The 27,568-nt window shown below is 38.7% G+C and overlaps 1 protein-coding gene and 1 pseudogene across 1 annotated transcript in view; both read right to left on the bottom strand.

Moving 5' to 3' along the window:
- Nucleotides 1-8,281, bottom strand: part of stard9 (StAR-related lipid transfer (START) domain containing 9) — a 66,500-nt gene extending 58,219 nt beyond the window's left edge. The window contains exons 1-2 of the mRNA XM_051722209.1: nucleotides 7,725-8,281; nucleotides 1,978-2,047 (exon numbers count right to left, since the gene is read on the bottom strand). Of these exons, the coding sequence (XP_051578169.1) occupies nucleotides 1,978-2,047; nucleotides 7,725-7,771 (117 nt within the window). The 5' untranslated portion in view covers nucleotides 7,772-8,281. The remainder of the gene's footprint in view (nucleotides 1-1,977; nucleotides 2,048-7,724) is intronic.
- Nucleotides 8,282-9,631: 1,350 nt separating this feature from the next.
- On the bottom strand, nucleotides 9,632-26,487 carry LOC127454937 (codanin-1-like; annotated as a pseudogene).
- Between the last annotated feature and the right edge of the window lie 1,081 nt (nucleotides 26,488-27,568).

The raw sequence follows: 27,568 nt of genomic DNA on the forward strand, positions 1-27,568 counted from the left end.
TGCATTCTTATGTGTTCTTTCATTCTCGTGGACTCGTTCAACGTCATCATCCACTGCCGAAGTTTAATTCCAATAATCAAGAAGGAAAGTATGAGAATGCATAAAATTACCCAGATGTGTTCTTGATCAGGCAAAATCGAGGATGCATCGAATGGTGACTTGTGCGCAAGAACCAATTTAAAATCCCAGAAGTCACAAGGGCACTACAAAAGGAAATTTTTCGGGTTTTCCCTCAAGAGATTCCTGCTGCAAGTTCGAGAAAGTCTGGCAGATTGTGAGAGTCGTCATACTCCATCAAAATTTGTTGTTTTGTTGTGCATCATTTTAAAAACATAATATACACACGGAGTAAACTAAATGAGTGTTAAAAGACTTTCAATGTGTCACTAGTCCTGCAAAACCTCACTGGTTTGATGATAATAATGCTATCACTGGTGTAATAATGCCAATAGTTCTCTAACTGGCCACAAATACGCTCAGATGGGAAGAGTGCAGCAGAGTTCGTTCTACAAATGTAGCTTGGCAAGACTGGTCTCCATAAGAACACAAGTCCATTCTCTGCATTCTTAGCATTGAGAAACACCATTTGTGTAGAAAGAACCTAGTTGAATTAGATAAACCTAACATAATTAGACGTGTCAATGCAACTCAAATAAATCTCTTATTTCTTTATGTTCTAACTAGTGAAAGTATATGTTGGCATGCTAAATGCATGCTGGTTGATTGCTTGCTTCATTGAGCAAATACTGTGCATAGTTACTAAACTATGCACAGTATTTGCTCAATGAAGCAAGCAATCAATGTTATGTGCAACATCTACAGTATCTGTTAGCTCAAGCTCTCTTCACTGTAATGGTATCCCCCAAAACTCTAACATAAAAGAAACTCTTCTAATCTCAACATATTAAAGCATTAAAGACAAACAGGTATCCCCCTTTATATTCATCTTTCATAAAAACACACAAAATAACACTTCATTTTAACAATTATTCCCATGAGACTCGTGCAAAGCATGCTGGGAATGGCCCAGTTTAATCAATGCTACATCAACACCACAAAAAGTATTCATGTAGTCCCAACTCAAATGGATTAAGTAAACTTCCATTTTACCAATTTAAATCGATAGGAAGAAATGAAATCAAGTTGTGACAAAATGTTCTAGAATTGTGTTGCTTTAGTTCATTTTAATTAAGTAAATTGAACAAGCAGCAAAAGTCAATTTTTTTAAGTGTAAAAACACATCCATTTATGTCAAATGCTTCATACCCATATTAAACTACTGTTTTTGCCTAGAATATACTATTATAAATTGTATCAAAGTTTAGATAACAGATTTTAAAAAATGAGGAATTTACTTTAGGAGCACTTTTTGCCCTTGTATTTAAAAACTGGGGGCACTCCTAGTTTATTTCTTACCATGGTGTGTACAAATGGTCCCGAAAGTAGCGAAAACACAACACAGAAATAGTCCATCTTAGCAATCATCCCACCAGTCAGTTTTTGAGGCACTCACTTTAGTCACAAGAATAACATTCAGAAAAAGTGTCCTGTCACGCAAGTGTATTGCTGTTTTGCGTTTATCTGTTTGTTTAGGCATTTAAGGGTTTCCAATTTAAAGGGGAAAGTGATAACGAGGTGCTGCTGCCTCTACTCAAATGTGTATCCAGTTCAAACTTGATGCATGAATAAACAAATGTGCAATCCAACAGGAAAAGAATAATCTTCACTGTAAACTTCCTGTCACTGAGAAACTCTGCAAGTAGCCATCTAACCCTGACAGCACCTTCTCTTTTAACTCTTTGAACTGTTACGAAACAAGATGTCAACAACTGCTGTATTTCTGGTGTGTACAACTACTGTTTGTAATGCGTTTAAAAAAATAGGTCTTTCTTGGACCATAAACTAAAGCATGTCTTAGATTAATCCATCAATGAATGTTGAAAAATGTAAACAAATGCAATAAGAAAATGAACTCACCTTCACATTTCGGATCCTCACCACTTTGCCCTCCACCTGTACAGCTAACCGTCCTCCATCTAGACTCTCCCTGCAGAACAAGGACAGAGACAGAACGATACTTCCAGACATTGTGCAGAAAACTTCTAAGTAAACATTTAGATGCACATTAATATTGTTGTTATAAACTAGTGCCTCATTAAATGATGATAAATGTTAAGCCCTTTTATCCTTTAACAGGCTAAAGGATCATTCCGTATTGAAGGTGGCAAATTGTAAAATGATATATACAGTACTGTGCAAAAGATTTAGGCACTTGGGAAAAATGTTGCATAGTGAGGATGTCTTCAAAAATAATGCATAAATTGTTTTCATTTATCAGTTAACGTCATACAAAGTCCAGTAAACATAAAAAAAAAGCCAAATCAATATTTGGTGTGACCACCTTTGCCTTTAAAACAGCACCAATTCTCCTAGGTACACCTGGATAGTTTTTCTTGGTTGTTGGCAGATAGGATGTTCCAAGCTTCTTTGAGAATTCGCCACAGTTCTTCTATCTATTTAGGCTGTCTCAATTGCTTCTGTCTCTTTAAGTAATCTCAGACTGACACGATGTTCGGTGGGGGGCTTTGTGGGGACAATGACATCTGTTGCAGGGCTCCCTGTTCTTCTATTCTATATGCAAAAGGAATGTTTGGGAGTCTAAAATGTATACTTCCTATTGATACACTGAAGCTGAAGATATAAATAACCATCTTAAGACAATGTTTTTGTGAAGCATCTTATGTGCCTAAGGCTTTTGCACAGTACTGTATGTATATATATATATATATATATATATATATATATATATATATATATATGTATATATATATGTGGGAATAGTATAGAACTCTCACTATTTCTGGAGTATACAGAATTCCAGTGTGACGAATATAAAACAGAAGCAATATTAGCAATGATTTTTAACATCTTTTTGTTGACTCATTATTTGATTGGACTGCTAAGAGTTAAGACATTTTACACAAATGGAATTAAAGTCCAGTTATTGTTTGAAAAGTAATTACTCCACATCACTTACTGAATTAACTGTGCACGTAATGAGTTCATGTGACAAGGTAGCATACTACTGTGTGAAATTATGCACATTGTTTCACGTATTGTTGAAAAAAATTCGTATTCAGTGTACACAGCACTGTATGCAGCAAGATGTACACTAATGTGATGTTTGTTATATTAGCAGTGGTTTTCAAAGTAATAGACTCCTTAATTGATCTTTAAATCTTTTGTTTTCAATTGAATGTTTTGAATTTATTTTTTTAAATAAGGTCAATCATGAGCTTTCTGAATTCCTCTGAGACATGTTTATTTGGGGAGAGAGGGGTTGATCACATCCAGACCCATATTCAGACAGACCAGGCCAGCACAGTGAAGGGCTGTGGGGGTCTGGTGGATTACTCTGCACAGCTCTGCTGAAATGCATGTCTTAGGTCAAATTCAAATGAAAACAGATTGCTGAAAACTCCTCCATAAGTCGCACAGCTGAGCCAAAGCAGGTGTGTGTGCGAGTGTGAGCAGGATATGTGTGTCAGTGTGTGAGAGAGCAGAGAGGGCAGCTGCATGTGCAAGCTCTCCGGTATCGGGTTGCAGATAAAACTGATGCAAGAGAATGAAATTCCAGTGCACTGTAAAAAAAATAATTTTGACTTTTAGCTATCATAATTTAAAACACACATCAAGCTAATGTATTTGGATTCCCAGCATGCATCTTTTTACACAGTTATGCATTTGATTATTTGTAACCATCACTGTGATTTGCGTGTAAAGTGTTGAGACCCATGCGTGTCTTGGTCTGAATATGATAAAGGTTCTATAATTATCAATAATACACTGTAAAAAGAATCCTGTTAAATTTACGGTAAAAAACTGGCAGCTGTGATTGTCAGAAATTCACCGTTTACAGGATGTAATTTTAATGCCTGTATATTTTACGGTGCATTACCATCGTTTATATTATTAGATAATAAACTTGATAAACCTTCTGAAACTGTAAACATCTGCTTTTCACTTTATAATGTATTGTTAATCACTGTAGTAATTACAGAAGGGCACATGATGACAGGAAATTCATCAGTAGTGGCGATTCCAGGAGCAATGACCAATAAACATGTAGAGACAGTGCTCAGTGTCACTCACACAAACAATGAACACCATCAGGGTAACATGTGAAATTAAAATAATGCAGTAAACATTAACTAAACTACATCAAATATAACACAGAACACCCCAATGTACGTAACTGATATTAAAAACAAGAAGAAACATAACTATTCCCATAAAATATAATGAAATTAACTAATTCTTGGAACGCCCAATTATTGTTTTTTACCGTAATTTTAATAATAATTTAGCATAAAAAGTAAGTGTACTCTCTTGTTAAATATAATATACATTTTTACTGTTAATTATACAGAAAATTATATTTTTACATAAATATATATATATATATATATATATATATATATATATATATATATATATATATATATATATTTTTTTTTTTTACATAATTTTACCGTAAAACTACATGTATATGTCTTTTTAAATATAATACAAAAAATGTACCATATATTTTAAGGTAACTACCCATTAACCAATTCACATTTTTTTTAGTGTAGCATTTTTACAGTCTTTTACCATTAAAATTACAAAAAAATATTTACAGTGTATTACATGATGATATAAGGAATTGAATGTCTATATCCATTTCGAACTGAAGTAGAATAAAGTTGATTGAAAAAGACATTTAAGCTCATTTAACAAGTTACATTGATTTAAGTAAACTTTATGTTCGGTTTAAAAAACTTTCCCTCTAAAGTGGGCACAACTTAAAATTAAGGCAGCACGGAAAAAGTACTTTTTAAGTTGAAACAACAAGACTTTATTAAAGCAGCTGTATTAAAAAAAAAAAAAAAACATTACAGCAATGTTTACTTTTTTTTTTAAATTAATTAATGCCAGGGTATTATATAGTCATATAAACATCTGCCTGATCTAATAAAAATTTTGTGACTGTGGTGACATTTTTTGCAAAATGACATTACGTGGTTCATTACACTTTTTACGGCAGTTCCGAGGTGAAATGTACACTGTGTGGTGCTAAAAGCGTGTTAAATGTTCTTCCAAACAAACAAGGTTTTAAAGGTAAATGCTCTATCCAGTTTTAAATCAACAAAACCTACCACCCTAAACCTTAAACCTAACCAATAGTGTCATAAAAGCAAATGTGACATGAAAAACACAATTGCTGAAGCAATCACGTCATATCATGGAGCTTCTATGACACTTTCGGTTCATGTGTCGACTCGCATGCTCTTTTGAACTCGTACCCTGGTCTTTTGTGTTGCAATTGAAATGCTCTCAGTTAAAGGGATAGTTCACCCAAAATGTTTAATTTTCTCATCATTTACTCACTCTCATACAATCCCAGATGTGTATGACTTTCTTTCTTCTGCTGAACACAAATGAAGATTTTTAGAAGAATATTTCAGCTCTGTTGGTCCATGCAATGCAAGTAAATGGTGACCAAACTTTGAAGCTCTAAAATGCATATAAAGGCAGCATAAAAGTAATCCATAAGACTCAAGTGCTCAAATCTTAAGAAGCGATGTGATAGGTGTGGTTGAGGAACAGATCAATATTTGAGTCCTTTTTACTTTAAATCTCCACTTTCACTTTTACTTCCACATTCGTCTTATTTTTGTTTTTGGCGATTCACATTCTTCGTGTATATCACCATCTACTGGGCAGGGAGGAGAATTTATAGTAAAACAGGACTTAAATATTGATCTGTTTCTCACCCACACCAATCATATCACTTCTGAAGATATGAATTTAATCACTAGGAGTCATATGGATTACTTTTATGCTGCCTTTATGTGGTTTTTGGAGCTTCAAAGTTTTGGTCACCATTCACTTGTGTTGTACAACAGAGCTGAGATATTCTTCTAAAAATCTTTGAAGCAGAAGAAAGAAAGTAACATCTGGGATGGCTTGAGAAAGCGTAAATAATGAGAAAAATGAATTTTTTAGTGAACTATCCCTTTAAACTACCACACAACTTGATCGCATTTGAATAAGCTTGTAAATGTAACTGGTTATGTAATGCAAATTCGCAATTATGACAAAGTGTATATTTTCTCAGACATTCACTTGTCTTTCTGAAAAATGATTATTAACATTAACATATTAACATGAAGTCCTTTGAATCCTTTGATCCCTCTTTTGCAACTGAAATATCGCTGTTTGAAAATGTTGTTTTAGAAATGGTGCATCCCTCATAAGAGGTGGATACACAATGCAGTTTCCATTAAAAAAAAAAAAAAAAAAAAAACCCATGTAGTGTCCATAATGCAGTCAAATATAGACCTAAATGAACAATTTAAAAGGGGGTTTGTTCCATTTCCATGGAATCACCCGAATAAAAGATAGACATTGTAGTAATGTTTCTTTTAATTATACATATTTACATGTATTTTTTCCTAAGTTTAATATATATCTTAATCTATATGATATTGAGTTATGGTCTAAGGACAGGTGGTTTTAGGATACTGTAGTCATAATTTTGAATTAAAGAAATTGTACATTTGTGTTAAGAACATTCTGTGATCATCTCTGACTAATTTCATAGTGAAAGCGTTGCTATATAGGCCTATTCAAAACTAGTAAAAAGAAATGAGTCCTTTTTTGTCTCAAGAATATTCGATTCTTTCAACTCAATATTTTAAAGCAATATGCCATTTGACAAAGTCAGAAAGTGCAAAAGAAGAAAATGTCACAGACTTATTATGCGCATATTCACTCAAACAACAGTTGCCTATTAAAAACCCCTCTTTATTTGCACAATAGTGACGGAAAGCCATGAAGTTGTCCTTTGTGATGCACACTTCAGGGAGACTCTTTTTAAATGTCAAGGCAAACGGCTAATGCCAAGCCATTTCTATGGGCCAAGCACACGCAGATAGCTTTTTGTCTCAGTCTGGGTCTGGGAGGAGCTTCTTTAGTTTCTCTCCCCCTGCACAGCACCCACATACTGTAGTAATTTGGCTAATGCTGGAGGGTGGGGCACTGGGCTCCCAGGGGGCACACTCTGTAGATCAATGTTTCCCCCAAAGGCTGCACTCAAAAATTAAAGTAAAATCACTTTTCATATATCAATAACACAACAAGTAGTAGCATATAGGAAATATACAAATAAGATATAAAAAGCACAGTATCAGATAATAAGTTGTTTATCTTTTGGGGGGAAGGGGTTTAAGGGGATTCAGGGAGATTTGGGAGATTATAGTACATGTATCAGGCATCAAACACTCTATATTGCTGCTCAAAACAACCTCACATGGTGAAATGATGCATTGCTTATGCATTATGTCTTTTAATACTGCCTAACTTATATGTAGCACCATAATAAATGATATAACTCCCCTATATTGGTAATGTACAACTAGTCACATCATAGATAAACATATGCATTACAATGAATGAGATATGCACGTAGAGGTCAGGCAATAGCTCTGCTTTTGTTGAATGACAGCATTTGTTTCAGTTGTGCACAAAATAAACACTTGGCTGTCAGTGCAGCTCCATTCCCAGACAAAGCAACAGAACCAACAACTTTAGTCTGTTTATGGACACCATTGAAAATTACGCCTCGTGCACTTTTACAATCAGTTTCATACAATATATAATCCCATAAAAACTTGTCATACCTGGAGTTCAGTGGACGAACTCGGATCGCGACTTTCACGTTGGCCATTCGTTTGACACCGGACGGACGGAAAAGATGAATTGCAGTTCAACTGTCCGCTATAATCCATTTATTAAATCCCTCCAGTGTGCTGCTTTGTCCTGACCAAATCTATCCGAAGTCTTTCTGGCCATGTTAAACATATCGTCTAGAGACAATCACAGCGCACATTACGTATCCGCGGCCGCAGTTGAACTGCACCGAAACTTCCTGCTGTCTCTTCGTGAGGGGAGGTTACGAATCCTGCTATGGTGAAGGATTTGCTCATTAATATTAATGTCATTTTATGATCGGCCCACTCGTCCCAACTGATTGGCTGAAAGAAGGGCGCTAGACTCCTGCTCTGACAAGACATGGTTCATGAATATCAATTAGGCGTAAACTGGTCGCTCAAGGAAGGATGCAAAACGTCAGCATGACTAGTTTAATATTCATAAGCTCAGCATTCGGCATTGTAGGAAATTATGAGCATGAAAACAAAGGCGGAGTGAGAAATTCTCGCCTCAGGGCACGAATTAAAGGAATATTCCCGGTTCAATACAAGTTAAGCTCAATTGACAGCAGTTGTGGCATAATGTTGATTACCACACAAAAAAGTATTTCGACTTGTCCCTCCTTTTCTTAAAAATTAAATAAAAATAAAATTAGGTTACAGTGAGGCATCTACAATGGAAGTCAATGGGGCCAATCCGTTAATGTTAAAATACTCACTGTTTTAAAATTATAGCCACAAGCTGTGAATAATATGCATGTTAACATGATTTTAGTGTGAAGAAATTGCTTGCCAAGCATTTCTGTGAAAAGTTACAGCCTATGCAATTTTACAACTTCGATGACATGACGACGTAACACCATAAACCCTATAACAACCATGAAAATGGCAATTTAAACAACTTTACAGCAGAAATAATACACAACTTTTAAAAGAATAATCAATAAAAGTCCTTTTATAAAATTATAAGTTTCACATTTATGACTTTAAACCCTCCAAAAATTGGCCCCATTCACTTCCATTGTAAGTGCCTCACTATAACCTCTTTTTTTTTTTAAGAAAATAGGGACAAGTCAAAATAAATGTTTGTGGTAGTCAATATTATGCCACAGATGCTGTTGATTGACCTTAACTTGTATTGAATCCAGAATAGTCCTTTAAAGACCAGTCTCTGCTTCATTAAGGTCCCATGTAATTAGAAAATATATGTTATATTTGGCTAAGTTATTGAACTTCTTTCAGACTTCTATTATTCTGTTCTAGAAAAACTCTTCAGATGAAATAAAAAATATAAGAGAATTACACACATCACGCTCACGTATTTGAATTCCCAGCATACATTGCAGCATGAACAAATTATGCAAATTTCAGTGTTACTTTCTTTTCATTTTTTTTTTTTACTATTTGCTATTACTATTTGCTATTACTATTTGCTTTTCACTTTCAATTATTTGTCATGTAGCAATAATTCAAAGCTTATCTTTTTACATAATGTGTTTGATAATTGCCATCATCATTGTGATTTGCATGTAAAGTGTTGAGGCTCATGCGTTTGTCTTTGACAAGCTTAAGTCTGAATATAATAGAGGAATTTGATGTTGGTCTCTGGTCTTCAAATGGCAGTTTATTTTACACTTTGTCAATGTGATGGCCCTACCCTAACTATTTCTATAATTATTAATAATATTACATGATTAAAAAATCATTTACGTTCTCTGTTTGCTTTCGAAGGCCGATATAATATCAAGATACAGTAGAAGAATGAGTATTTTGTTTCAATGTAGCCACCCTCAAAATCTTTTAGGAAGACTGGACCTCTTGCCATACTCTGCTCAAACTCAACCAAAAACTTAATCAAACCATGAAAGATACGCATATTCACAAAAGTAAATTTTATAACATTGGATAGAGCAGTTTAAAATGAACTGATAATAACACTGTCCAACATGAACAGTCTATACGAGTGCAAATCAGATGCTTTTAAACAGCCTATACATATATAAATATAGACAATAGGAAACACAATCTAAGAGATGCACACACAATCACAAACCAACAACAAAACAAACAAGTAGCAGCAAAGGCAACAATCAAATATTAGGTAAGATCTTGGCCGAGTCAAACATTTGAAACAAATAGAGTAACATGATGCAAATGACAAAGAGTGAAATCATTGTGAGTGGAAAGAACTGGTGACGTCTCACTGAAATGTACTCAAATTTCTTTTTTTTTTTTTCTTTTCTTTTTTTTTTTTAAAGATAGTTGCCATGAATGACTTATCAGATTAGTGGGGGTTTTTCCCCACGCATGTGCAAATATTCATCTTGCCACTAACAATAAATCAGACTTTAAAATATAAAAAAAAAAAAAATCATATATATGATTTGTAACTTTTTTTTTTGGTTCAAATATGCATCACTCACTACCTATTAGTACAGTACTGTTGGCTGAGATTCATGTCCACAGTTGGGAATTTAGGCTACTTTTTCCCCCTAGTGGCCATTGAGAGACATGCAGTACATCCCTGTGGTTTGGCACTGAATTCAATGGGAACTAGGTGGCCAGGGAGAGCTGTTGAAACTTCTCTACAGTCTCCTACAAGAGAAAAAGAGAAAAGTTAACTCAATACAAATGAATAAACCACAGTCTTAAGAGTAAATAATTAATGAGACACTTTAAAACCAAGTACATAAACCTTCAAAAGTTGTGACGTTCACCAAATAGTCCTAACTGATTTGCTGAATGGCAGTGAAAAAAGACATGGTTCATGAGTATTAATTAGGGTTTGTTACTGGTTGCTCCAGGAAGTCATCATCATGACTTCATATTCATTAGAAAAGCCATCCCTAAGCTCATGAATGTTAAATATTATTAATCAGTTTAATAGTAATTGAACAATGAATATAATCATATTCAAATATTATTAACTAATGTATATCAAATAATGTTAAACAGTCTAATAAAAACATATTAAAATGGGTTAGGTTAGTACAGGTTAGCAAAAAGTACATACTACCTCTGGTGCAAACCAGGAACGGTATTAATTGCTTTAACACATCGGAAACGCATAAGTTACCTCTGGCCAAGATAACGCTGACAACTTTGGCCAGTAGGAGCCTACTTCCTCCTCTCTCAGAAGACCTCTCTCTATAAGCCGTTTAATCAGGAGCAGGTAGTCAGACCTCTATCAAATTAAATGATACAACTGCTTATCAAAAACCAGATATCGACCATACACGCATTAACTACACACTGGATATGATATAACAGTTCAGCAGAACAGCAGTCTTCTTCCACGTAAGTGTTATCGAAGCTGTTTACCTCACTGTCCATGGCCCTAAAAATGGCAGTGAGAGTGGGTTCACTGAGGAAGAGGTGCAAAGGTATAGAAGGAGAGGAAGTCCGTTCCCACAGGAGCAGAAACCTCTCCAGGAGAGCAGATCTCTTGTTCCCCTCAGCTGAGGACACCAGTGGCAGCTCTCCAGATACTGAACACGCAAACAGACAAAATAAGACATAAAAAATGTCCAGTATTGATTTTAGACTGTTCTCAACTTTCCATTAATTGCTCTCTCACCCAGTTTGCAGGCCAGCTGGACAGTACAACGCAACAGCATCTGCTCAACTACAGGAGAGAGCAACTAGAAAAAGACCAAACAATAGAGAGTGTTTGAGAGAGACAAACAGTACAGAAAACATGCAGAACATAAAACTACCACAAATAAAGAATGGTGTATATACTGTATATTGCTTATGTGATTATTGATGTGTTAATTATCAGTAACAGGAGGAGAAGAGTGGTGGGGATTTGAATACTTTTCTGCATCCAAGTGTCTGCCCCACTTTGTCCAGTAGGGATTCAATCTGATGTACAGTGAAGACTTCATCAGACCTGGGTCCTACAGCAATACTCAGAAGCTCCTGAAACATCAGAGACACACTTTATTTCTTACATTTGCAATGCAATTTCTTATTAATTGAACATTCTTACCAGGGTCCCAAATTAGCGGGGGCTCTGGGCAAAAATGCCACTGAAATGGGGCCTGGGTAGCTCAGCGAGTAAAGACACTGACTACCACCCCTGGAGTCGTGAGTTCGAATCCAGGGCATGCTGAGTGACTCCAGCCAGGTCTCCTAAGCAACCAAATTGGCCCGGTTGCTAGGGAGGGTAGAGTCACTTGGGTTAACCTCCTTGTGGTCGCTATAATGTGGTTCTCGCTCTCGGTGGGGCGCGTGGTGTGTCGTGCGTGGATGCCGTGGAGAATAGCGTGAAGCCTCCACACGCGCTTCGTCTCCGCGGTCACGCGCTCAACAAGCCACGTGATAAGATGTGCGGATTGACGGTCTCAGGCGCAGAGGCAACTGAGATTCGTTCTCCGCCACCCGGATTGAGGCGAGTCACTACGCCACCATGAGGACTTAGAGTGCATTGGGAATTGGGCATTCCATATTGGGGAGAAAAAAAAATGCCACTGAAATGGACAAAAATGCCAGCGTAATTCAAAATAAGGGGGCAAAAATGTCCCCCGTAACGAGTTCCTGTTTTTGTTTTTTATTATTAGTTACAAATACAAGCATCGCAATCTTCATTTGAATTTTTGCTTAACATTATTTGTAGGGCGCCGTCCATCTTGCAGATGTTGCCTAGTCAGTAGTGGATCCTCGCACTATCGACCTGCACAGATGGGCACTCCGCTTCTCTCGCTCTGCATCAGTTTGGTGTCATGCTCCTGCGCTACATAACCCTAATGTTAAATAAAACTACTAATAATACTTACACAGAAAATTAACCACTTTTACTGTGCAAAATTGGAAACTAATTGAATCAAATTAAATTGTAAAGTCAATGCAAAAACCCTGCCCTACAAATATTAGCTGCTGCTGATTCTCATTATTCAAACTGAATGAATTGATTCAATTGAAGTACAATATCTGACATAAAAGGATAACAGAGTCATTTCATATAGTTAGAAAAAAATTGCCATTATAAAGGGAAAAAAAAATCCCCCTGGAAATCAATTTCAGGGGGCAATATGTTTTACAAAGGAAAAGTTAATTTCTGACCCTAATTCTCACAACAAAAATGTTGCAGCAGTATAGAGCAAACCTACATTAAATACAAGTTTCAGCGACTTGACAAGTCACATTCACAAAATATAAAGTTGGATCTACCAGTCTTAATTTGCACGAGGCATTGCTATGCGGTCCAGTGAAAACAATGAGTTCTAAACCGTCCAGCTTTTTATTTTGGCGAAATCTGCATGAAGAGTTTGTGTGCAGATGAATTCACAACAGTTGTATAATGTGCTCCTTGATGTACCATCTCCTCCTCTGCCCACAAATACCAGGTGCCATGGGGTGTATTATTTGTATTTGAATATTAACTTGTAGCGAACAAACATATTTGGAATTAAGCAAAAGTGAAATTAAAGTGAATCTGGAGCGCTTTAAAAATGACGCGCTCAGCGCATGTGAGCAAACAGAATGAACTATGAGCACATCTGTTAATCTGAGCACAAGATGGAGTTGTGAAGCACAGAACCACACTTTAATCACTGAAAACACTGTAATAACAGGACAGAACAGTGCACAAACTCTGAAGCAAAAATACTTTATTTATTTATTTAAATAAATTGCAGCCCTGTGCAGTTTAATAATCGAACAAGGTCATATTGTGATTGTGATTTTATTTTGATTAATTGTGCAGCCCTACTCCCAGTTATGACAATTGCAGGTGTTTGATAAAAAATTAAATAAGGTCAAATGTGGATGCAGACAAAATTTCTACATTCACATAAGTGTGAGATATAGCGCAAAATATAAAAAATGCGTTGACTGAGCTCGCTGTAACATATATTTGCTACTAATATGATTCCCAATAAGCAATAACCACCTTAATTTCAATCATGACTTCTGATCCTAGTGGGAATTTATGGGTGCAGTCTGAAGGGCAAGAGGACCCAGCACTGAGCCCTGAGGCACTCCCCTGCACCTGTTGAATTTTGCTCGATCCCTTGCCCTCTTCAGCTTCTAAACTGGAGCAGGAGGGTACTCTCTTCATCACCCTCTCAAACGCACTCTTCCACTCCCTCTTTAGCAGCACTGAGAGAGATATTCAAACAAGAATATTTCAGACCCTGACTATAAATACTACTTGACAGAAAATATGAAGACTAAATGGAGCAAATTGTTATTTATTTTTTCCCTTTTTCTCCCAATTTGGAATGCCCAATTCCCAATGTGCTTTTTTTTAAGTCCTCGTGGTCGCGTAGTGATTCGCCTCAGTCCAGGTGGCGGAGGACGAATCACAGTTGCCTCTGCGTCTGAGATCGTCAACCCACGCATCTTATCTTGTGGCTTGTTGAGCGTGTTTCCATGGAGACACAGCGCGTGTGGAGGCTTCACGCCACCCACCGCGGCAACTATGCTCAACTCACCACGCGCCCCACCGAGAACGAACCACATTATAGTGATCACGAGGAGCTTACCCCATGTGACTCTACCCTCCCTAGCAATCGGGCCAATTTGGTTGCTTAGGAGACCTGGCAGGAGTCACTCAGCACGCCCTGGGATTCGAACTAGCGAACTCCAGGGGTGGTAGCCAGCGTCTTTAACACTGAGCTACCCAGGCCCCAATGGAGCACTTTTAATTTCTCTGTCACTAAAATTGCGCTTCATTACTTGTGATGTTGGAGGACAGCCAGTTGCAAGCCTTTTCTGTGGCCAAACGAGTGGTGATACTCTCAGCCATGGTCAGAACATAAACCACACCACAAAACATGAATTATATCACAACTTAACTTAAGCATATCTCAGTTTGTCTACAGGGACAATCAATAGACTGATTAACTGATAAATAGTGACTGTTTTACTGTAGTACTCACAGCAGGAGAGGTCTCCATAGGAAGAAGAACTCTCACTGCAGAACCTATCATGAGAGGATGTGTTACAGGAAAACTATTCCAAAACACATCCATTATCACAATATTCATATACAGTATAAGCAAGTTGCAACAAAAAGAGAGAGAGGACAGCTGCTGACCTGGTGGCTCTCTCCAGAGCTTGCATGCCTGCATCACAGAGCTGAACACATATAGAATTGTTTAGCTTGGCCGTGTTAACACCCTGCAAACCTAAACTCTCTCTTAGAGTTTTCTCTCCAGCCTGCACGAGCTCCAACACAAGTGTAGTGCTGCCACACACAGAGTTTGGAAAATATGAAATAATGAACAGCAAATATAAATTGATTGACATCAACGAACATGGAGAAAAAGCCAAAAAGAACAAGGAAATTGTTGGTGACTGACTTGATGTGTTTGACGCACTTGGAGCCGACTCTTTCAGCAACAAACTCCACAGTGCGTCTGAGAGAGGGGGGCTGGTTGTGGAAGAAGGCCTGTTCCAGATCCACCTACGTTAAAACACATGGAAAAACATGGACAGACACACATGGATAAAATGCTCTCAATTCTTCTAAGGATAAACAAATGGAAGGCTTTTGCTGGCAGTGTACCTGTAATTTCTGCTGTGAGCGAGTGGTGGATGGTCCCCTCGGCTCTGCAGATGTGGGGGTGATCTTGCAAATGATGCCTCCACTCTTGGATGTGCTTCCAGCCACAAAAGCAGCAAGTAGTTTACGATACTCCCCTGTCAATAGAATGGAGAAGAGAGACCTCCACCAACACCCTCAACTGAGAATCTTTTTCAACCCAAGCATGGTGAAAGGTGTAATTTTAAGGCATATAACTTTTTCTGAACAGTTTGCTCTCACCTAAATAAGGGCAGCAACTGTAAAGAAGCTGCTGGTCAACTAGTGGGATGGTGTCCTGAAAAGTAAATATACAGTTTTAGATTTATCCCTAACTTAGGAAAATTGTTAATAAATCTAATAAAATAAAAAGTTAAATAAAGCAGAGCAGAAGATCTGACTATGAACTTATACATAAAAATGTACACTGTTATTAGGGGCCAAGCCCCTACTGTATCCGTTAGTATTATTATTATTATTCTGGCAGGGAGTCTATTGCTGTCCTATGAACCGTACATTGGAAAATGATTACATTTGGCACACTGATAGGGGTGGCCATGAACAGCCCCCATACCAAATTTGGGGTCTCTAGGGTAAACTCCTTAGGGACACCACCATGTAAAAAATTATTTTCTTTTGTGCGTATATTCTGAACCGTTTGTGCTACAATTATCATAGTTTGGTGTCTTTGGATTCCTTGGGTCATGAGGATTTTAACGATCGACCATATAACCTCTCCACCATTTTGAATTTTATGAAAAAGTAATGTATATTTTAAACGTTTTGTCCGATTTGAATGAAAATTGGCAGGGGTCTTCGACATCATGTCCTGAGGGTACCTAAGCAGTTTGGAGACAGCACCACATAGTGGTCAGAATTGTTTTATTTATTTATTTTTATTTAAAACCTGCTGCTCTCAGCTTGCAATGTCTCATTGGCACTTTTGAGTTGTGTCAACTGAATGGCCCAGTGGTTAACGCATTGGAATACAGGTCAAAAGGTTGTGTGTTAGAGTCCAGGAAAGAGTAGTTTTCAAATTTGTACTTCTGTTGAGTCTTCATATTGTGCTTACTTCAATGCAGACTGTACTTTATTGTGTAATTCCTGCTTCAATTAATAAAAAATAAAAAAGTGCTGTAACTATTTTCTCAGAAATAGCTGTATCCTCTCAACATAGAATGTCTCTTTGACATCAGTCAGACTTGTCGATTTTGTGGTGCAGTGGTTAGAGCTCTGGGCTTCAGTTCAAATTCAGTTTAGTGAACCCTGATTCGATACCCACTTCAGCTGGTATAAATGTTGGGACTCTGTTGTGCCCGAGTTCTTTGCATTGTGCTTAGGGAATGGCTTTAGGTCTTGGCCCTGTAATTGCTAATGTTATTTGTTGTTTTGTGTTTATACACAGTGTTGATGACACACAGCGACACAGAGAAGCCCTGTGTCACGCCCAATTACTCAAGGAGATGATAAAATGAAGAAAAACAAAATCTCAAAGGTCTGTCTTCATGTGAAATAAGAGCTTGTGGATTTAATCGGAGAGCCTTAAAATAACTTGGACAGAAATATTTTACTATTGCACATTTACAATTAATTATCATAATCATGAAAGCCCAAAAACAGACAATTAATCATCATAATTGCATTTATATGTTTGAAAAATAATTGTCAGCCAAATTTCATAATCATGAACACCCTACTGGTAATTGTATAAATTGTCATGGTGATCCACTAACCAGACCCTGAAGGGTTGCATTATTTTCTAGTTCCCCAATTTCTTCCTTTAGATCTGAACTGAAGAGATCTTCAGGGAAAATAGGGATCTGAAATGACAGAATGCAAGAAAGACATTATTTGGGATGTTTTTCTCCTATTATTTGTCTAGAAGTGTTTGTTTCTTAATTGACTTCTCACCTAAAAAAGCTAGCCCAGCACTGCCACCATGAGCAGCTGGTTCATGTAACACAACTCTCCTCCTCGACCCAATACAATCCTCCTAGAACAAACGTGCACACAAACACAAAAAGAAACAAACAGCACAATTGCACACAGAGATTATTTTTCTTAATATATAATATATATTAATAATATAAAATATTATAACAAATAATATTTTGTTGGTGATATGAAATCAACCAATATCATGTGTAACAGAAATGCTAATGGATTTGTGAAAAACGATTAATTTTTCAACAAAAACAATTCTTTAAACTGTCCAATTCAATAAAATGGCTTGAAATGGTGATGTATGGGTTTAGTTAAAATATATATGTTGGTATAATATGGTTTATTACAATGTATGGTTATGTTGATGCATGTACATAAAAATTATTAAATATAATCAAAAATATATCATTCTTCCCTGTTCATGTATTGAAAGTGTGGAAACCTGCATTTAATATTTTTAACTTGATTTTTTTTTTTTACTGTATTTTAAATCAAATAAAAAAAAATCTTTGAGCAAATACATAAATTCAAAACATATATTGAATATCTATAAAAAACTGAAAAATACTGACATTTCTTAGCTATATAGTCCAGCCCTAGTGTGCAATAAACGTACTCGTAAATGTGGAGCAGCAGGCACAGGGCGGTCCTGTAACAAGGCAGAAATGCGCCAGTGTAGTCCTGCATAGACAGGAAATCCACCAACCAGGGTACCATCAAAAAAGTATGTCTCATGTGCACAAAAGTCCTCAACACCGCACACATCTAGCACTGGAGAACTCTTAGAACAAACACATGAAACAAATTTTTGTCAAATTTGTGACTTGTAAGCACATAATTTATTGCCTTCAAACAAAGTTTACTTTACCTTACTACGCAGAGTGATTGCAGTGTCCCGAATGTCTCTAGATGGAGCCTCAGAAGTTTGGTAAGGCAGGAAGGAGATGAAACCCAGAAACTTGGCCAACAGCTGAGAAGTAGCACAGCAGAGAAACGCTGCTTCTCGTCCTGATACAGAGAGAAAAAATTTGTTGTTTTAACCCATTTAAAATCCCTGATTACTTTGGATAATTTTGCTCTCTGCTGCAACCTGTTGCTCCATGCCTCCATCACCTGTCTCCTCTCCCCGTGCTGGGCTGGCATCTGGACTGAGAATGGACACCTCATCTAGCTTCAGTAGCTACTGACACAGACTGTCTTTCAGGTGCTGGTTTAGCTGGCACAAAGAGAACAGGAATTAGAGCATGCATGAAGAAATCATGAAAGCTTTTACTTTGAAACAAGCAGTTCTCTTCAGGCAGACGGTCTCACCACCGGAAGTCTTTGAAGAACTCCTGATGCCCAGGGAAGGATGGAGAAGGGCAAGGACCATTGACTCGCTGTGGCTGGGCCAGACGCTGCTGCAGTCACTTTAGATGGCCTAACCTGTCTGCTCCAAGCAGGTGTTCCCAGTATGCAGTGGTAAGTACCTACCAAAAGTGGTCCAAGGAAGGACAACCGGTGAACCGGCGACAGGGTCATGGACGCCCAAAGCTCACTGATGCGCGTGGGGAGCAAAGGCTAGCCCATCTGGTCCGATCCCACAGAAGAGCTACTGTAGCACAAATTGCTGAAAAACTTAATGCTGGCCATGATAGAAAGGTGTCAGAATACACAGTGCATCGCAGCTTGCTGCGTATGGGGCTGCGTAGCCGCAGACCAGTCAGAGTGCCCATGCTGACCCCTGTCCATCGTTGAAAGCGCCTACAATGGGCACGGGAGTTTACATGGGGAAGAGATGGCAGCAAGATGCACTTTGGGAAGAAGGCAGGCCGGCGGAGGCAGTGTGATGCTCTGGGCAATGATCTGCTGGGAAACCTTGGGTCCTGGCATTCATGTGGATGTTACTTTGACACGTACCACCTACCTAAGGATTGTTGCAGACCATGTACACCCCTTCATGGCAACGGTATTTCCTGATGGCAGTGGCCTCTTTCAGAAGGATAATGTGCCCTGCCACAATGCAAAAAATGTTCAGGAATGTTTCGAGGAACATGGTGTTGACTTGGCCTCCAAATTCCCCAGATCTTAATCCGATTGAGCATCTATGGGATGTGCTGGACCAACAAGTCTAATCCATGGAGGCCCCACCTTGCAACTTACAGGACTTAAAGTATTTGCTGCTAACGTCTTTGTGCCAGACACCACAGGACACCTTCAGAGGTCTTGTGGAGTCCATGCCTCGATGGGTCAGAGCTGTTTTGGCGGCACGAGGGGGACCTACGCGATATTAGGCAGGTGGTTTTAATGTTGTGACTGATCGGTGTAAATCTTGACATCAGCAGTCTCCTTGGCGATCACGATTTCAAGCTCGATAACACTTCCTAGTGCCGTCTAGCACTAAGTGTAATTGAGCTTGAAATCATGATCGTGCCTACAGATTGCAACAGAAAGATGTACAGAAAAAAAGAAGCTACATTTTTGTCTGTTCTTGCCTAAAATCGATTGGAACACTCCTGAAGATATAATTTTAACCACTGGAGTCTTATGGATTACTTTGATGCTGCCTTTATGTGCTTTTGGAGCATGTTGGACCCCCTTCACTTGCATTGTATGCATCTACAGAGCTGAGATATTCCTCTTAACATCTTCATTTGTGTTGAACTGAAGAAAGTCATACACATCTGGGATGGCATGAGGGCCAGTAAATGATGAGAGAATTTACATTTTTGGGTAACTATTCCTTTAACCCTTATATTGTGTTCTGGCCAAAACTGACCAATTAACTTTTTTTGTTTCTATAAACTGTAGTTTATTTCATCCAGTTGGAATAAAATTGCATGGCTTCATTCACACAGAGCATCTGAACACAATATTTTTTTTTTAGATCATTTTCATAAAATTTTATTGGTTTTATTTCACTCTGTTACACCTGTGGTGTTCCCGGTCTAAAGTGACCGGGCATTGGAAATTAATGGATTAGACTACAAAATACAGAAATATTAAGTGTTCAGGAGCACCCCAATCTTTTAGATGAGCACATATGTGGATGTGTGTTTGCACACACAAAGTCCTCGGACATGCGCGCGCGCGCACGCACACACGCACACACACACGCGCGCGCACACACACAAGGGCGTGCGCGCACACACACAATGTTCCCTTTTGTGCATCGTCTTTCCATGTACACTCTTTGAGGAATATTTTAAGATCTCCTACTATGTTGTGTTTGGGCTCATTTGAATTGGGATAGTCTGCTGTAAGTTATGTCATTGTCTATGTTATATGTATGTTTCAGGAAGGAATAAGAAAAGACGTAAAAAAAAATTGATTCTGTAAAAACGGCAAGAATCTGCAGCTATCCTTTCTGCATTGCTAGTGCCAGTTTTTTGTTATTGTTTGTCTTGGCTCTTTTTGCCCATGTATGTACATTGAGACATTCCTGTACATTTTGACAGAATTGTGAGCTTGCATTCTGTTTTGAACATGATTGAATTTTTTTAAATGAGACATATCAGATATCGGTGCTGCGCAATAACACAACTGGATGCATGCATAAACCAAAACAAACAGACAATGAGACCAGTGTTGTCTGATTCACAAATAAATGACTCTTAAGAGCCAGTGCCCGGTTGCATAAAGCACCTTAAGTGAAATTTTCTCTTAAGATTGCCCTAAAGTTTCCTTAAATTTAATGGTGTTGCTTAAAGCCCCTTAACTGCCATTTTCCTAAGCAAACTTTAAAAGTAGTAAAACTTCACCTTAATTGTTGGAGAAATGGCGAAGTTTATAAAACCAGTTGAAGAGTACAGCATACCAATGCTAATTTTTCACGATGGGGAAAGTTCTTTAGACCATCTTAGCGATAACAAAAAAGTGAAGGATTACTATGGGGAATCGCTAACATGATGAAAGAAACAAATGAAAATCTGCCCGTGTAACCTCCAGAAAATGAGTTTTAAAAATGTTTATGCAGTAATCTACTGTAATCACAAACGACTTTAACTGGTGCATCCAGAACAGCGCTGAGAAAAGTAACAGGTGCCACGTGACCATGCCGTTTATGCACTAATTCGGAAGAGGTCGGACAGTAACTTACACATCAATAATGATAGTGAGAAACTTTATTAGTCACAAACATTAAAATAAAAACAGTAAAATGTTAAAGTATTCTTTGTGTTAAAATTGCTCAAATGTATATATTATAGATCAGTGGTAGGGACTTGATGAACGTGTCCATGGTAACAGTACAATTTTATTACGGTAAAAACCTGTCTCACTGTAGTAAAACCCGTAACGATTTCCCTTACCTAAGAGAAGCGTCTAAGGGATTATATGCATCACCCTCAAGTCATTCCCTTAGTTAAGGGGAAATAACGCCTTAAGTGTTACACTTAAGGGAAAAATTTTAGGTGCTTTACGCAACTGGGCACAGTTCTTTTAAAGAATTGCTCAGAAAGTCTCAAACTCACTACTTATTGAACTCCCCAAATTAATAACATTTAAATATATTTTTATTGTTCTTTAATATGTAATAGTAATATGTAAGAGTAGTTAAAAAAACGTAAAAAAAGCTCACCTGGACTGTTTTCACACACAATGATTCCATCAGCAGATTCAGAGACAGACACACCACGAGAAGACAAGAGCTGCAGCACAAAGAACAGCTCTGGGAACACACAAGAAACCAGATTCTCTAGAATCAAAACGCATTTACATTCATTACAACATAAGCCTCAATATTAATGTTTGCTCAGGGGCGTAGATTCCAGGGGGGATGCGAGGGAGGTAACCCCCTCAATCAAAACAAGAAAGTACAACCCCCCCCCCCCCCCCAATTATTTTTACCATGATCAATGAAAACATTGGTAAGTGCGGCCTTGTATCTGCTTATGTAAATTAGTCTTTGCTCAACATGTTCTTGTGAGTCTTTTGATTTGACGTTTGATTGAGTAATCATGAGTAATGAGGTGTATTGGGCCAACTGGGTCTTGGATCATATTCATGTGAAATACATTTATTTTTCCATCAGCGAAAAATGTAATCACACTTTCCAAGATTTACTCCAAACTTTGATTAGCAGTGAATGTATCTGGCTGTATACAGCACCCTCTGCAGGTCATTCACCTGAAATGCAGGTACAATACAGTTCAGCTAACAGGTCCAGCTCTTCAGCTTGTGTGACTTTGTCAGGGTCAGGGCAAGGTGCTTGGGGGTCAGGAGTCACATTCGACCCCTGTCTGTGCACTGTTTTGGTTGGGGTGCAGATGGTAGGAGTGGCTTTTAGTGGAGAGCTGGTCTGCTGGGCAAGTTTAGACCTAGGGAAAACGAGAGGGGGCAAGTCAATGTTAATGGTATTTGTAAACTACTCAAATATATATATCTATATGGATGGAGGGTTAAAATAAATTTTCACAGCCCCAACATACCTTTCTCTCCTGAGTATCTCTCTCTCTTCCAGCAGATTGTGGGGACTTCCATAGTTCTCTGGAATGACATGGGGGCTGGCAGGTAAGCTGAGTGGGGTGGATGTGAAGCAGCTCTTGGGGTTAGAGTTTGGCCACTCTGCACTCACTGGAGTTGGGTTAATTCGACATGCAGGTTTAGTTCATCTGGGAAAAAAATAGGAACGTTTAAATTGGTATTTCACATTACATTTGCTTCACGTTTTCAAAGAACCATTTAGGCTCAGTTCAGGAAGTATCCGAGATAGAGTTACCCACACATTTTTGACCAATCATTTTCTTAATATTTCCTGTGACTTTTCCAGTCATTTGTGATTACGGAAAAAGCCTTTTCATCATCAGCAGAGCGTTCGAGCACTGAACGAGTGCTGCCTGTTTTTTACCAAGGGTTTATCTGTCTGCGTCCCACTAGACAACAAGGAACACCCACTACAAGACACGCCCACTCCAAGTAACGGCCCCCTTGGATCACAAAGCGATTCTGTTGGTTGAAAGAACGTTTAACATCCAATGGAATTGCAGTATGATTCATGTTGTCTTAACTGTGTAAATATGACAAAGAATAACTTCTAAATTACATGTCACATATCATATTTTTAAACTGAACATATAAATGATGAAATTGAACATTTCTCTGTTATGTTTTTTTCCAGTTAGCTCACAAGCTAACCAGTTAGCCTTTTAGCTTAGCATCTTTTAATTTTCACCACGTTCCTCCCACCTAGTGATATGGTGATTTGATTGTATTCAATAGAACTTTTACATTGCGGTACATTTAATAATTTTACAAAATGTAAAAAAAAATGTTCTTCTGCCCTTTCTCCCCAATTTAGAATGCCCAATTCCCAATGCACTCTAAGTCCTCGTAGGCGGTGGCGTAGTGACTCGCCTCAATCCAGGTGGAGGAGGACGAATCTCAGTCGCCTCCGCATCTGAGACCGTCAATCCGCGCATCTTATCACGTGGCTTGTTGAGTGCGTTACCACAGAGATGTAGCGCATGCGGAGGCTTCAGGCTATTCTCCACGGCATCCATGCACAACTCACTACGTGCCCCACCGAGAGCGAGAACCACATTATAGCGACCACGAGGAGCTTAACCCAACGTGACTCTGCCCACCCTAGCAACTGGGCCAATTGGTTGCTTAGGAAGCTTGACTGGAGTCACACACAATTAAATTTTTAATCTTTGTGGTTAGTGTTAGGTTTAGGGGTAGGGGATAGGTGTAGGGTTGCTACAGAACTCCAAATAAACACAACAAACACAGTGTATGAATGTGACTGTTGGTTGCAATACTTCAGCATTTCGCCAGTTATTTGAAGGGGGTGTAACTTTTAGTGGGTGTGCCTTGTAGTAGTCTAACAGGACGCAGACGGGCCCTTCTCAATTTTTTGAGAAGGAAATAGCTGCAGGCATATCTCCAAAAAGGGGCGGGAGCTCCAAACTTCCAGCAAAGACATAGGGAGACCCTTACCTAACCCTTTCCCTAATCTTAAGCATGTGTGGAAGTGATGCCCCCTTTTCGAGTTGGCACAACCCCCTTTGAGTAACCATGCCCCTTTTAGAGTAACTCCACCCTATTTTGGAGATTCTGCCCCCATTTGGAGATCTCCAGCCTGCAGATAAACCTATACCTGTACGCAGATCCTGAATGTTCGCATCAAAACCGAAGTACACTTTGGGCTTAAGAATTCTTAAAAATAACTGAGATTGGGGGGCCAGGGTAGCTCAGCGAGTATTGGCGCTGACTACCACTCCTGAAGTTGCGAGTTCGAATCCAGGGTGTGCTGAGTGACTCCAACCAGGTCTGCTAACCAACTAAATTGGCCCGGTTGCTAGGGAGGGTTGAGTCACATGGGGTAATCTCCTCGTGGTCGCGATTAGTGGTTCTCGCTCTCAACGGGGCGCGTGGTGAGTTGTGAGTGGATTGCGGAATGTAGCATGAGCCTCCGCGGTGATAAGCCTAACCCTAACGTGATAAGATGCGCGGATTGACTGTCTCAGAAGCAGAGGCAACTGAGACTTGTCCTCCGCCACCCGGATTGAGGTGAGTAACCGTGCCACCATGAGGACCTACTAAGTGGTGGAAATTGGGCATTCCAAATTGGGAGAAAAGGAGATAAAAATAATAACAAAATACAAAAAATAACAGAGATTGCAAAGCATAAAAATTTATGTAAAATTTTACATTCACAAAATGTACATTACAAAACTCCACAACTTCTTAAGATTTTATTAAATGTTTTATTCAATTTCAATGATTTTTCCAGGTTTTCCATACCCACAGGAACCCTGGACATGCCTGTGGTCAATAAACACTGCTTCATTTTCTCAAGCTAACAAGCTAAACACCATTAACATAACAACACAACACTAGAATATTCAAAACCTGTGCAAAGCTAAAATGCATTGATACTCACAATGGTGAAGCCTGTGCAGCACCCACTGGAGGAAAAGTCTTCTAAATTGTTGAAGTTGAGCTGCACTTGTGTGAGTGGTGACATTGCTTCAACCCTCCCCATACCTCTACTCCTCCTGGCACTTCCATCCCAGCGACCTCCATCATCCGACATAGCACCACGACTCCCTACCTGTCTGCCGGGTGCACACCCCCCAAACCCCCCCACTCCTCCTGCGACCTTTGTGCTGCTGTGCAGAGGGGCTGGGCTGGGACTGGGACATCATGAAGTCACCAAGACTGTGACGCTGGGTGGAGCGCCGCTCCGAGGTGGCAGGGTTCCAGACGGAGCTAAACGAGGGGCTGCTCAGGGCACCAACACCACTCTGAGAACCAGTATAAGGGGTCTCCTGCGCATTCCTCACAGCCACAGGGGACACAGATGGGGCAGGAGAGAAAAGCTGGACACGGCTGGCACCCCGCAGACCCTGGACAGATGTGTATTTGTTGCCTCTCCTCTCAGATCTGGAAGTGCTGGGGGTCTTGGCAGGTATGGTGGGGCCATGGGTCAGTGTGTGACTGCTCTGGTCCCGCAAAAAATGTAAAAGTATCCCAAATTCCTGTATCCCAACCTTTACGGAGAGGTCTTGGGTTTCACAAGCCTGCCAAGACAAAAACAAACATCCAAGTTCTTAAAAACATGCGATGATTTAATAATTAATGATTCAAAACTAGTTGTGATAAACTGTAAAAATTAGCATAGTGGATTTTAACAAATAAAACATGCAAGTGGTGCATGAAACTCTTATACTTGCATTAGATGGTTTCAAATTTATAAGTACATTTCAATTTCAAATCTTAAAGATATTCAAAATCTTATAATGAAAATTCCATATATTATCATTTACCCCGAAAACACGGTATTTTTATTTTCACAACAAAAAGAAATTCATACCGAAATTCGCACAATCTTTATAAAAAATAATCATAATTATATCATTACATTATACTATGTCAAATAAGTAACCAAAGTAATTTTAATTTGCACAACAAAAAGAAACTTTACGAACTGAGTAATGATTATGACAGTGTTCTTCTTTATTACTTGAGGTTCTGTGTCGTTTTAATAGTTGTCTAAACTTAACTCTTAAATCTAACTCACAAACAACACTGTAAACGAGCAGATATCCAATAATGTGACTTGTAGTGTTTGTGTAGTGTTGCTAACGTGGCTTTACAAAAACAGCATTCTCACTCTCCGTCACGCAATGACAGTGACACATCACAGCATTAGACAGAAAATACTTTGTGGTGCGATGACAGTAAAATGTAAATTCTTACATGTTGTCCTCTGAGTTAGAGCAAGACCTTGCTGAACTCAACTTTGCCGTGCAGTACTGATTCCAAAACAGCCGCCATTCTGTCCTATGACGTTTCTCTAGTCAGCAGCGGGATTGGCTGAGCAGTAAAGCATGAACCGTAACAAAACCAAAGTCTATGACAGTACTTCAAAATAAAAGTTCACAGGACTTTTGTGATCGTACCTTCCATTTGATTTTTTTCAAGAGCATATACAGGTGCATCTCAATAAATTAGAATGTCGTGGAAAAGTTCATTATTTCAGTAATTCAACTCAAATTGTGAAACTCGTGTATTAAATAAATTCAATGCACACAGACTGAAGTAGTTTAAGTCTTTGGTTCTTTTAATTGTGATGAGTTTGGCTCACATTTAACAAAAACCCATCAATTCACTATCTCAAAAAATTAGAATATGGTGACATACCAATCAGCTAATCATCTCAAAACACCTGCAAAGGTTTCCTGAGCCTTCAAAATGGTCTCTCAGTTTGGTTCACTAGGCTACACAATCGTGGGGAAGACTGCTGATCTGACAGTTGTCCAGAAGACAATCATTGACACCCTTCACAAGGAGGGTAAGCCACAAACATTCATTGCCAAAGAAGCTGGCTGTTCACAGAGTGCTGTAACCAAGCATGTTAACAGAAAGTTGAGTGGAAGGAAAAAGTGTGGAAGAAAAAGATGCACAACCAACCGAGAGAATCGCAGCCTTATGATTGTCAAGCAAAATCAAGAATTTGGGTGAACTTCACAAGGAATGGACTGAGGCTGGGGTCAAGGCATCAAGAGCCACCACACACAGACGTGTCAAGGAATTTGGCAACAGTTGTCGTATTCCTCTTGTTAAGCCACTCCTGAACCACAGACAACGTCAGAGGCATCTTACCTGGGCTAAGGAGAAGAAGAACTGGACTGTTGCCCAGTGGTCCAAAGTCCTCTTTTCAGATGAGAGCAAGTTTTGTATTTCATTTGGAAACCAAGGTCCTAGAGTCTGGAGGAAGGGTGGAGAAGCTCATAGCCCAAGTTGCTTGAAGTCCAGTGTTAAGTTTCCACAGTCTGTGATGATTTGGGGTGCAATGTCATCTGCTGGTGTTGGTCCATTGTGTTTTTTGAAAACCAAAGTCACTGCACCCGTTTAC

The sequence above is a fragment of the Myxocyprinus asiaticus genome, chromosome 17, assembly GCF_019703515.2.
Source record: "Myxocyprinus asiaticus isolate MX2 ecotype Aquarium Trade chromosome 17, UBuf_Myxa_2, whole genome shotgun sequence".
Lineage (NCBI taxonomy): Eukaryota > Metazoa > Chordata > Actinopteri > Cypriniformes > Catostomidae > Myxocyprinus > Myxocyprinus asiaticus.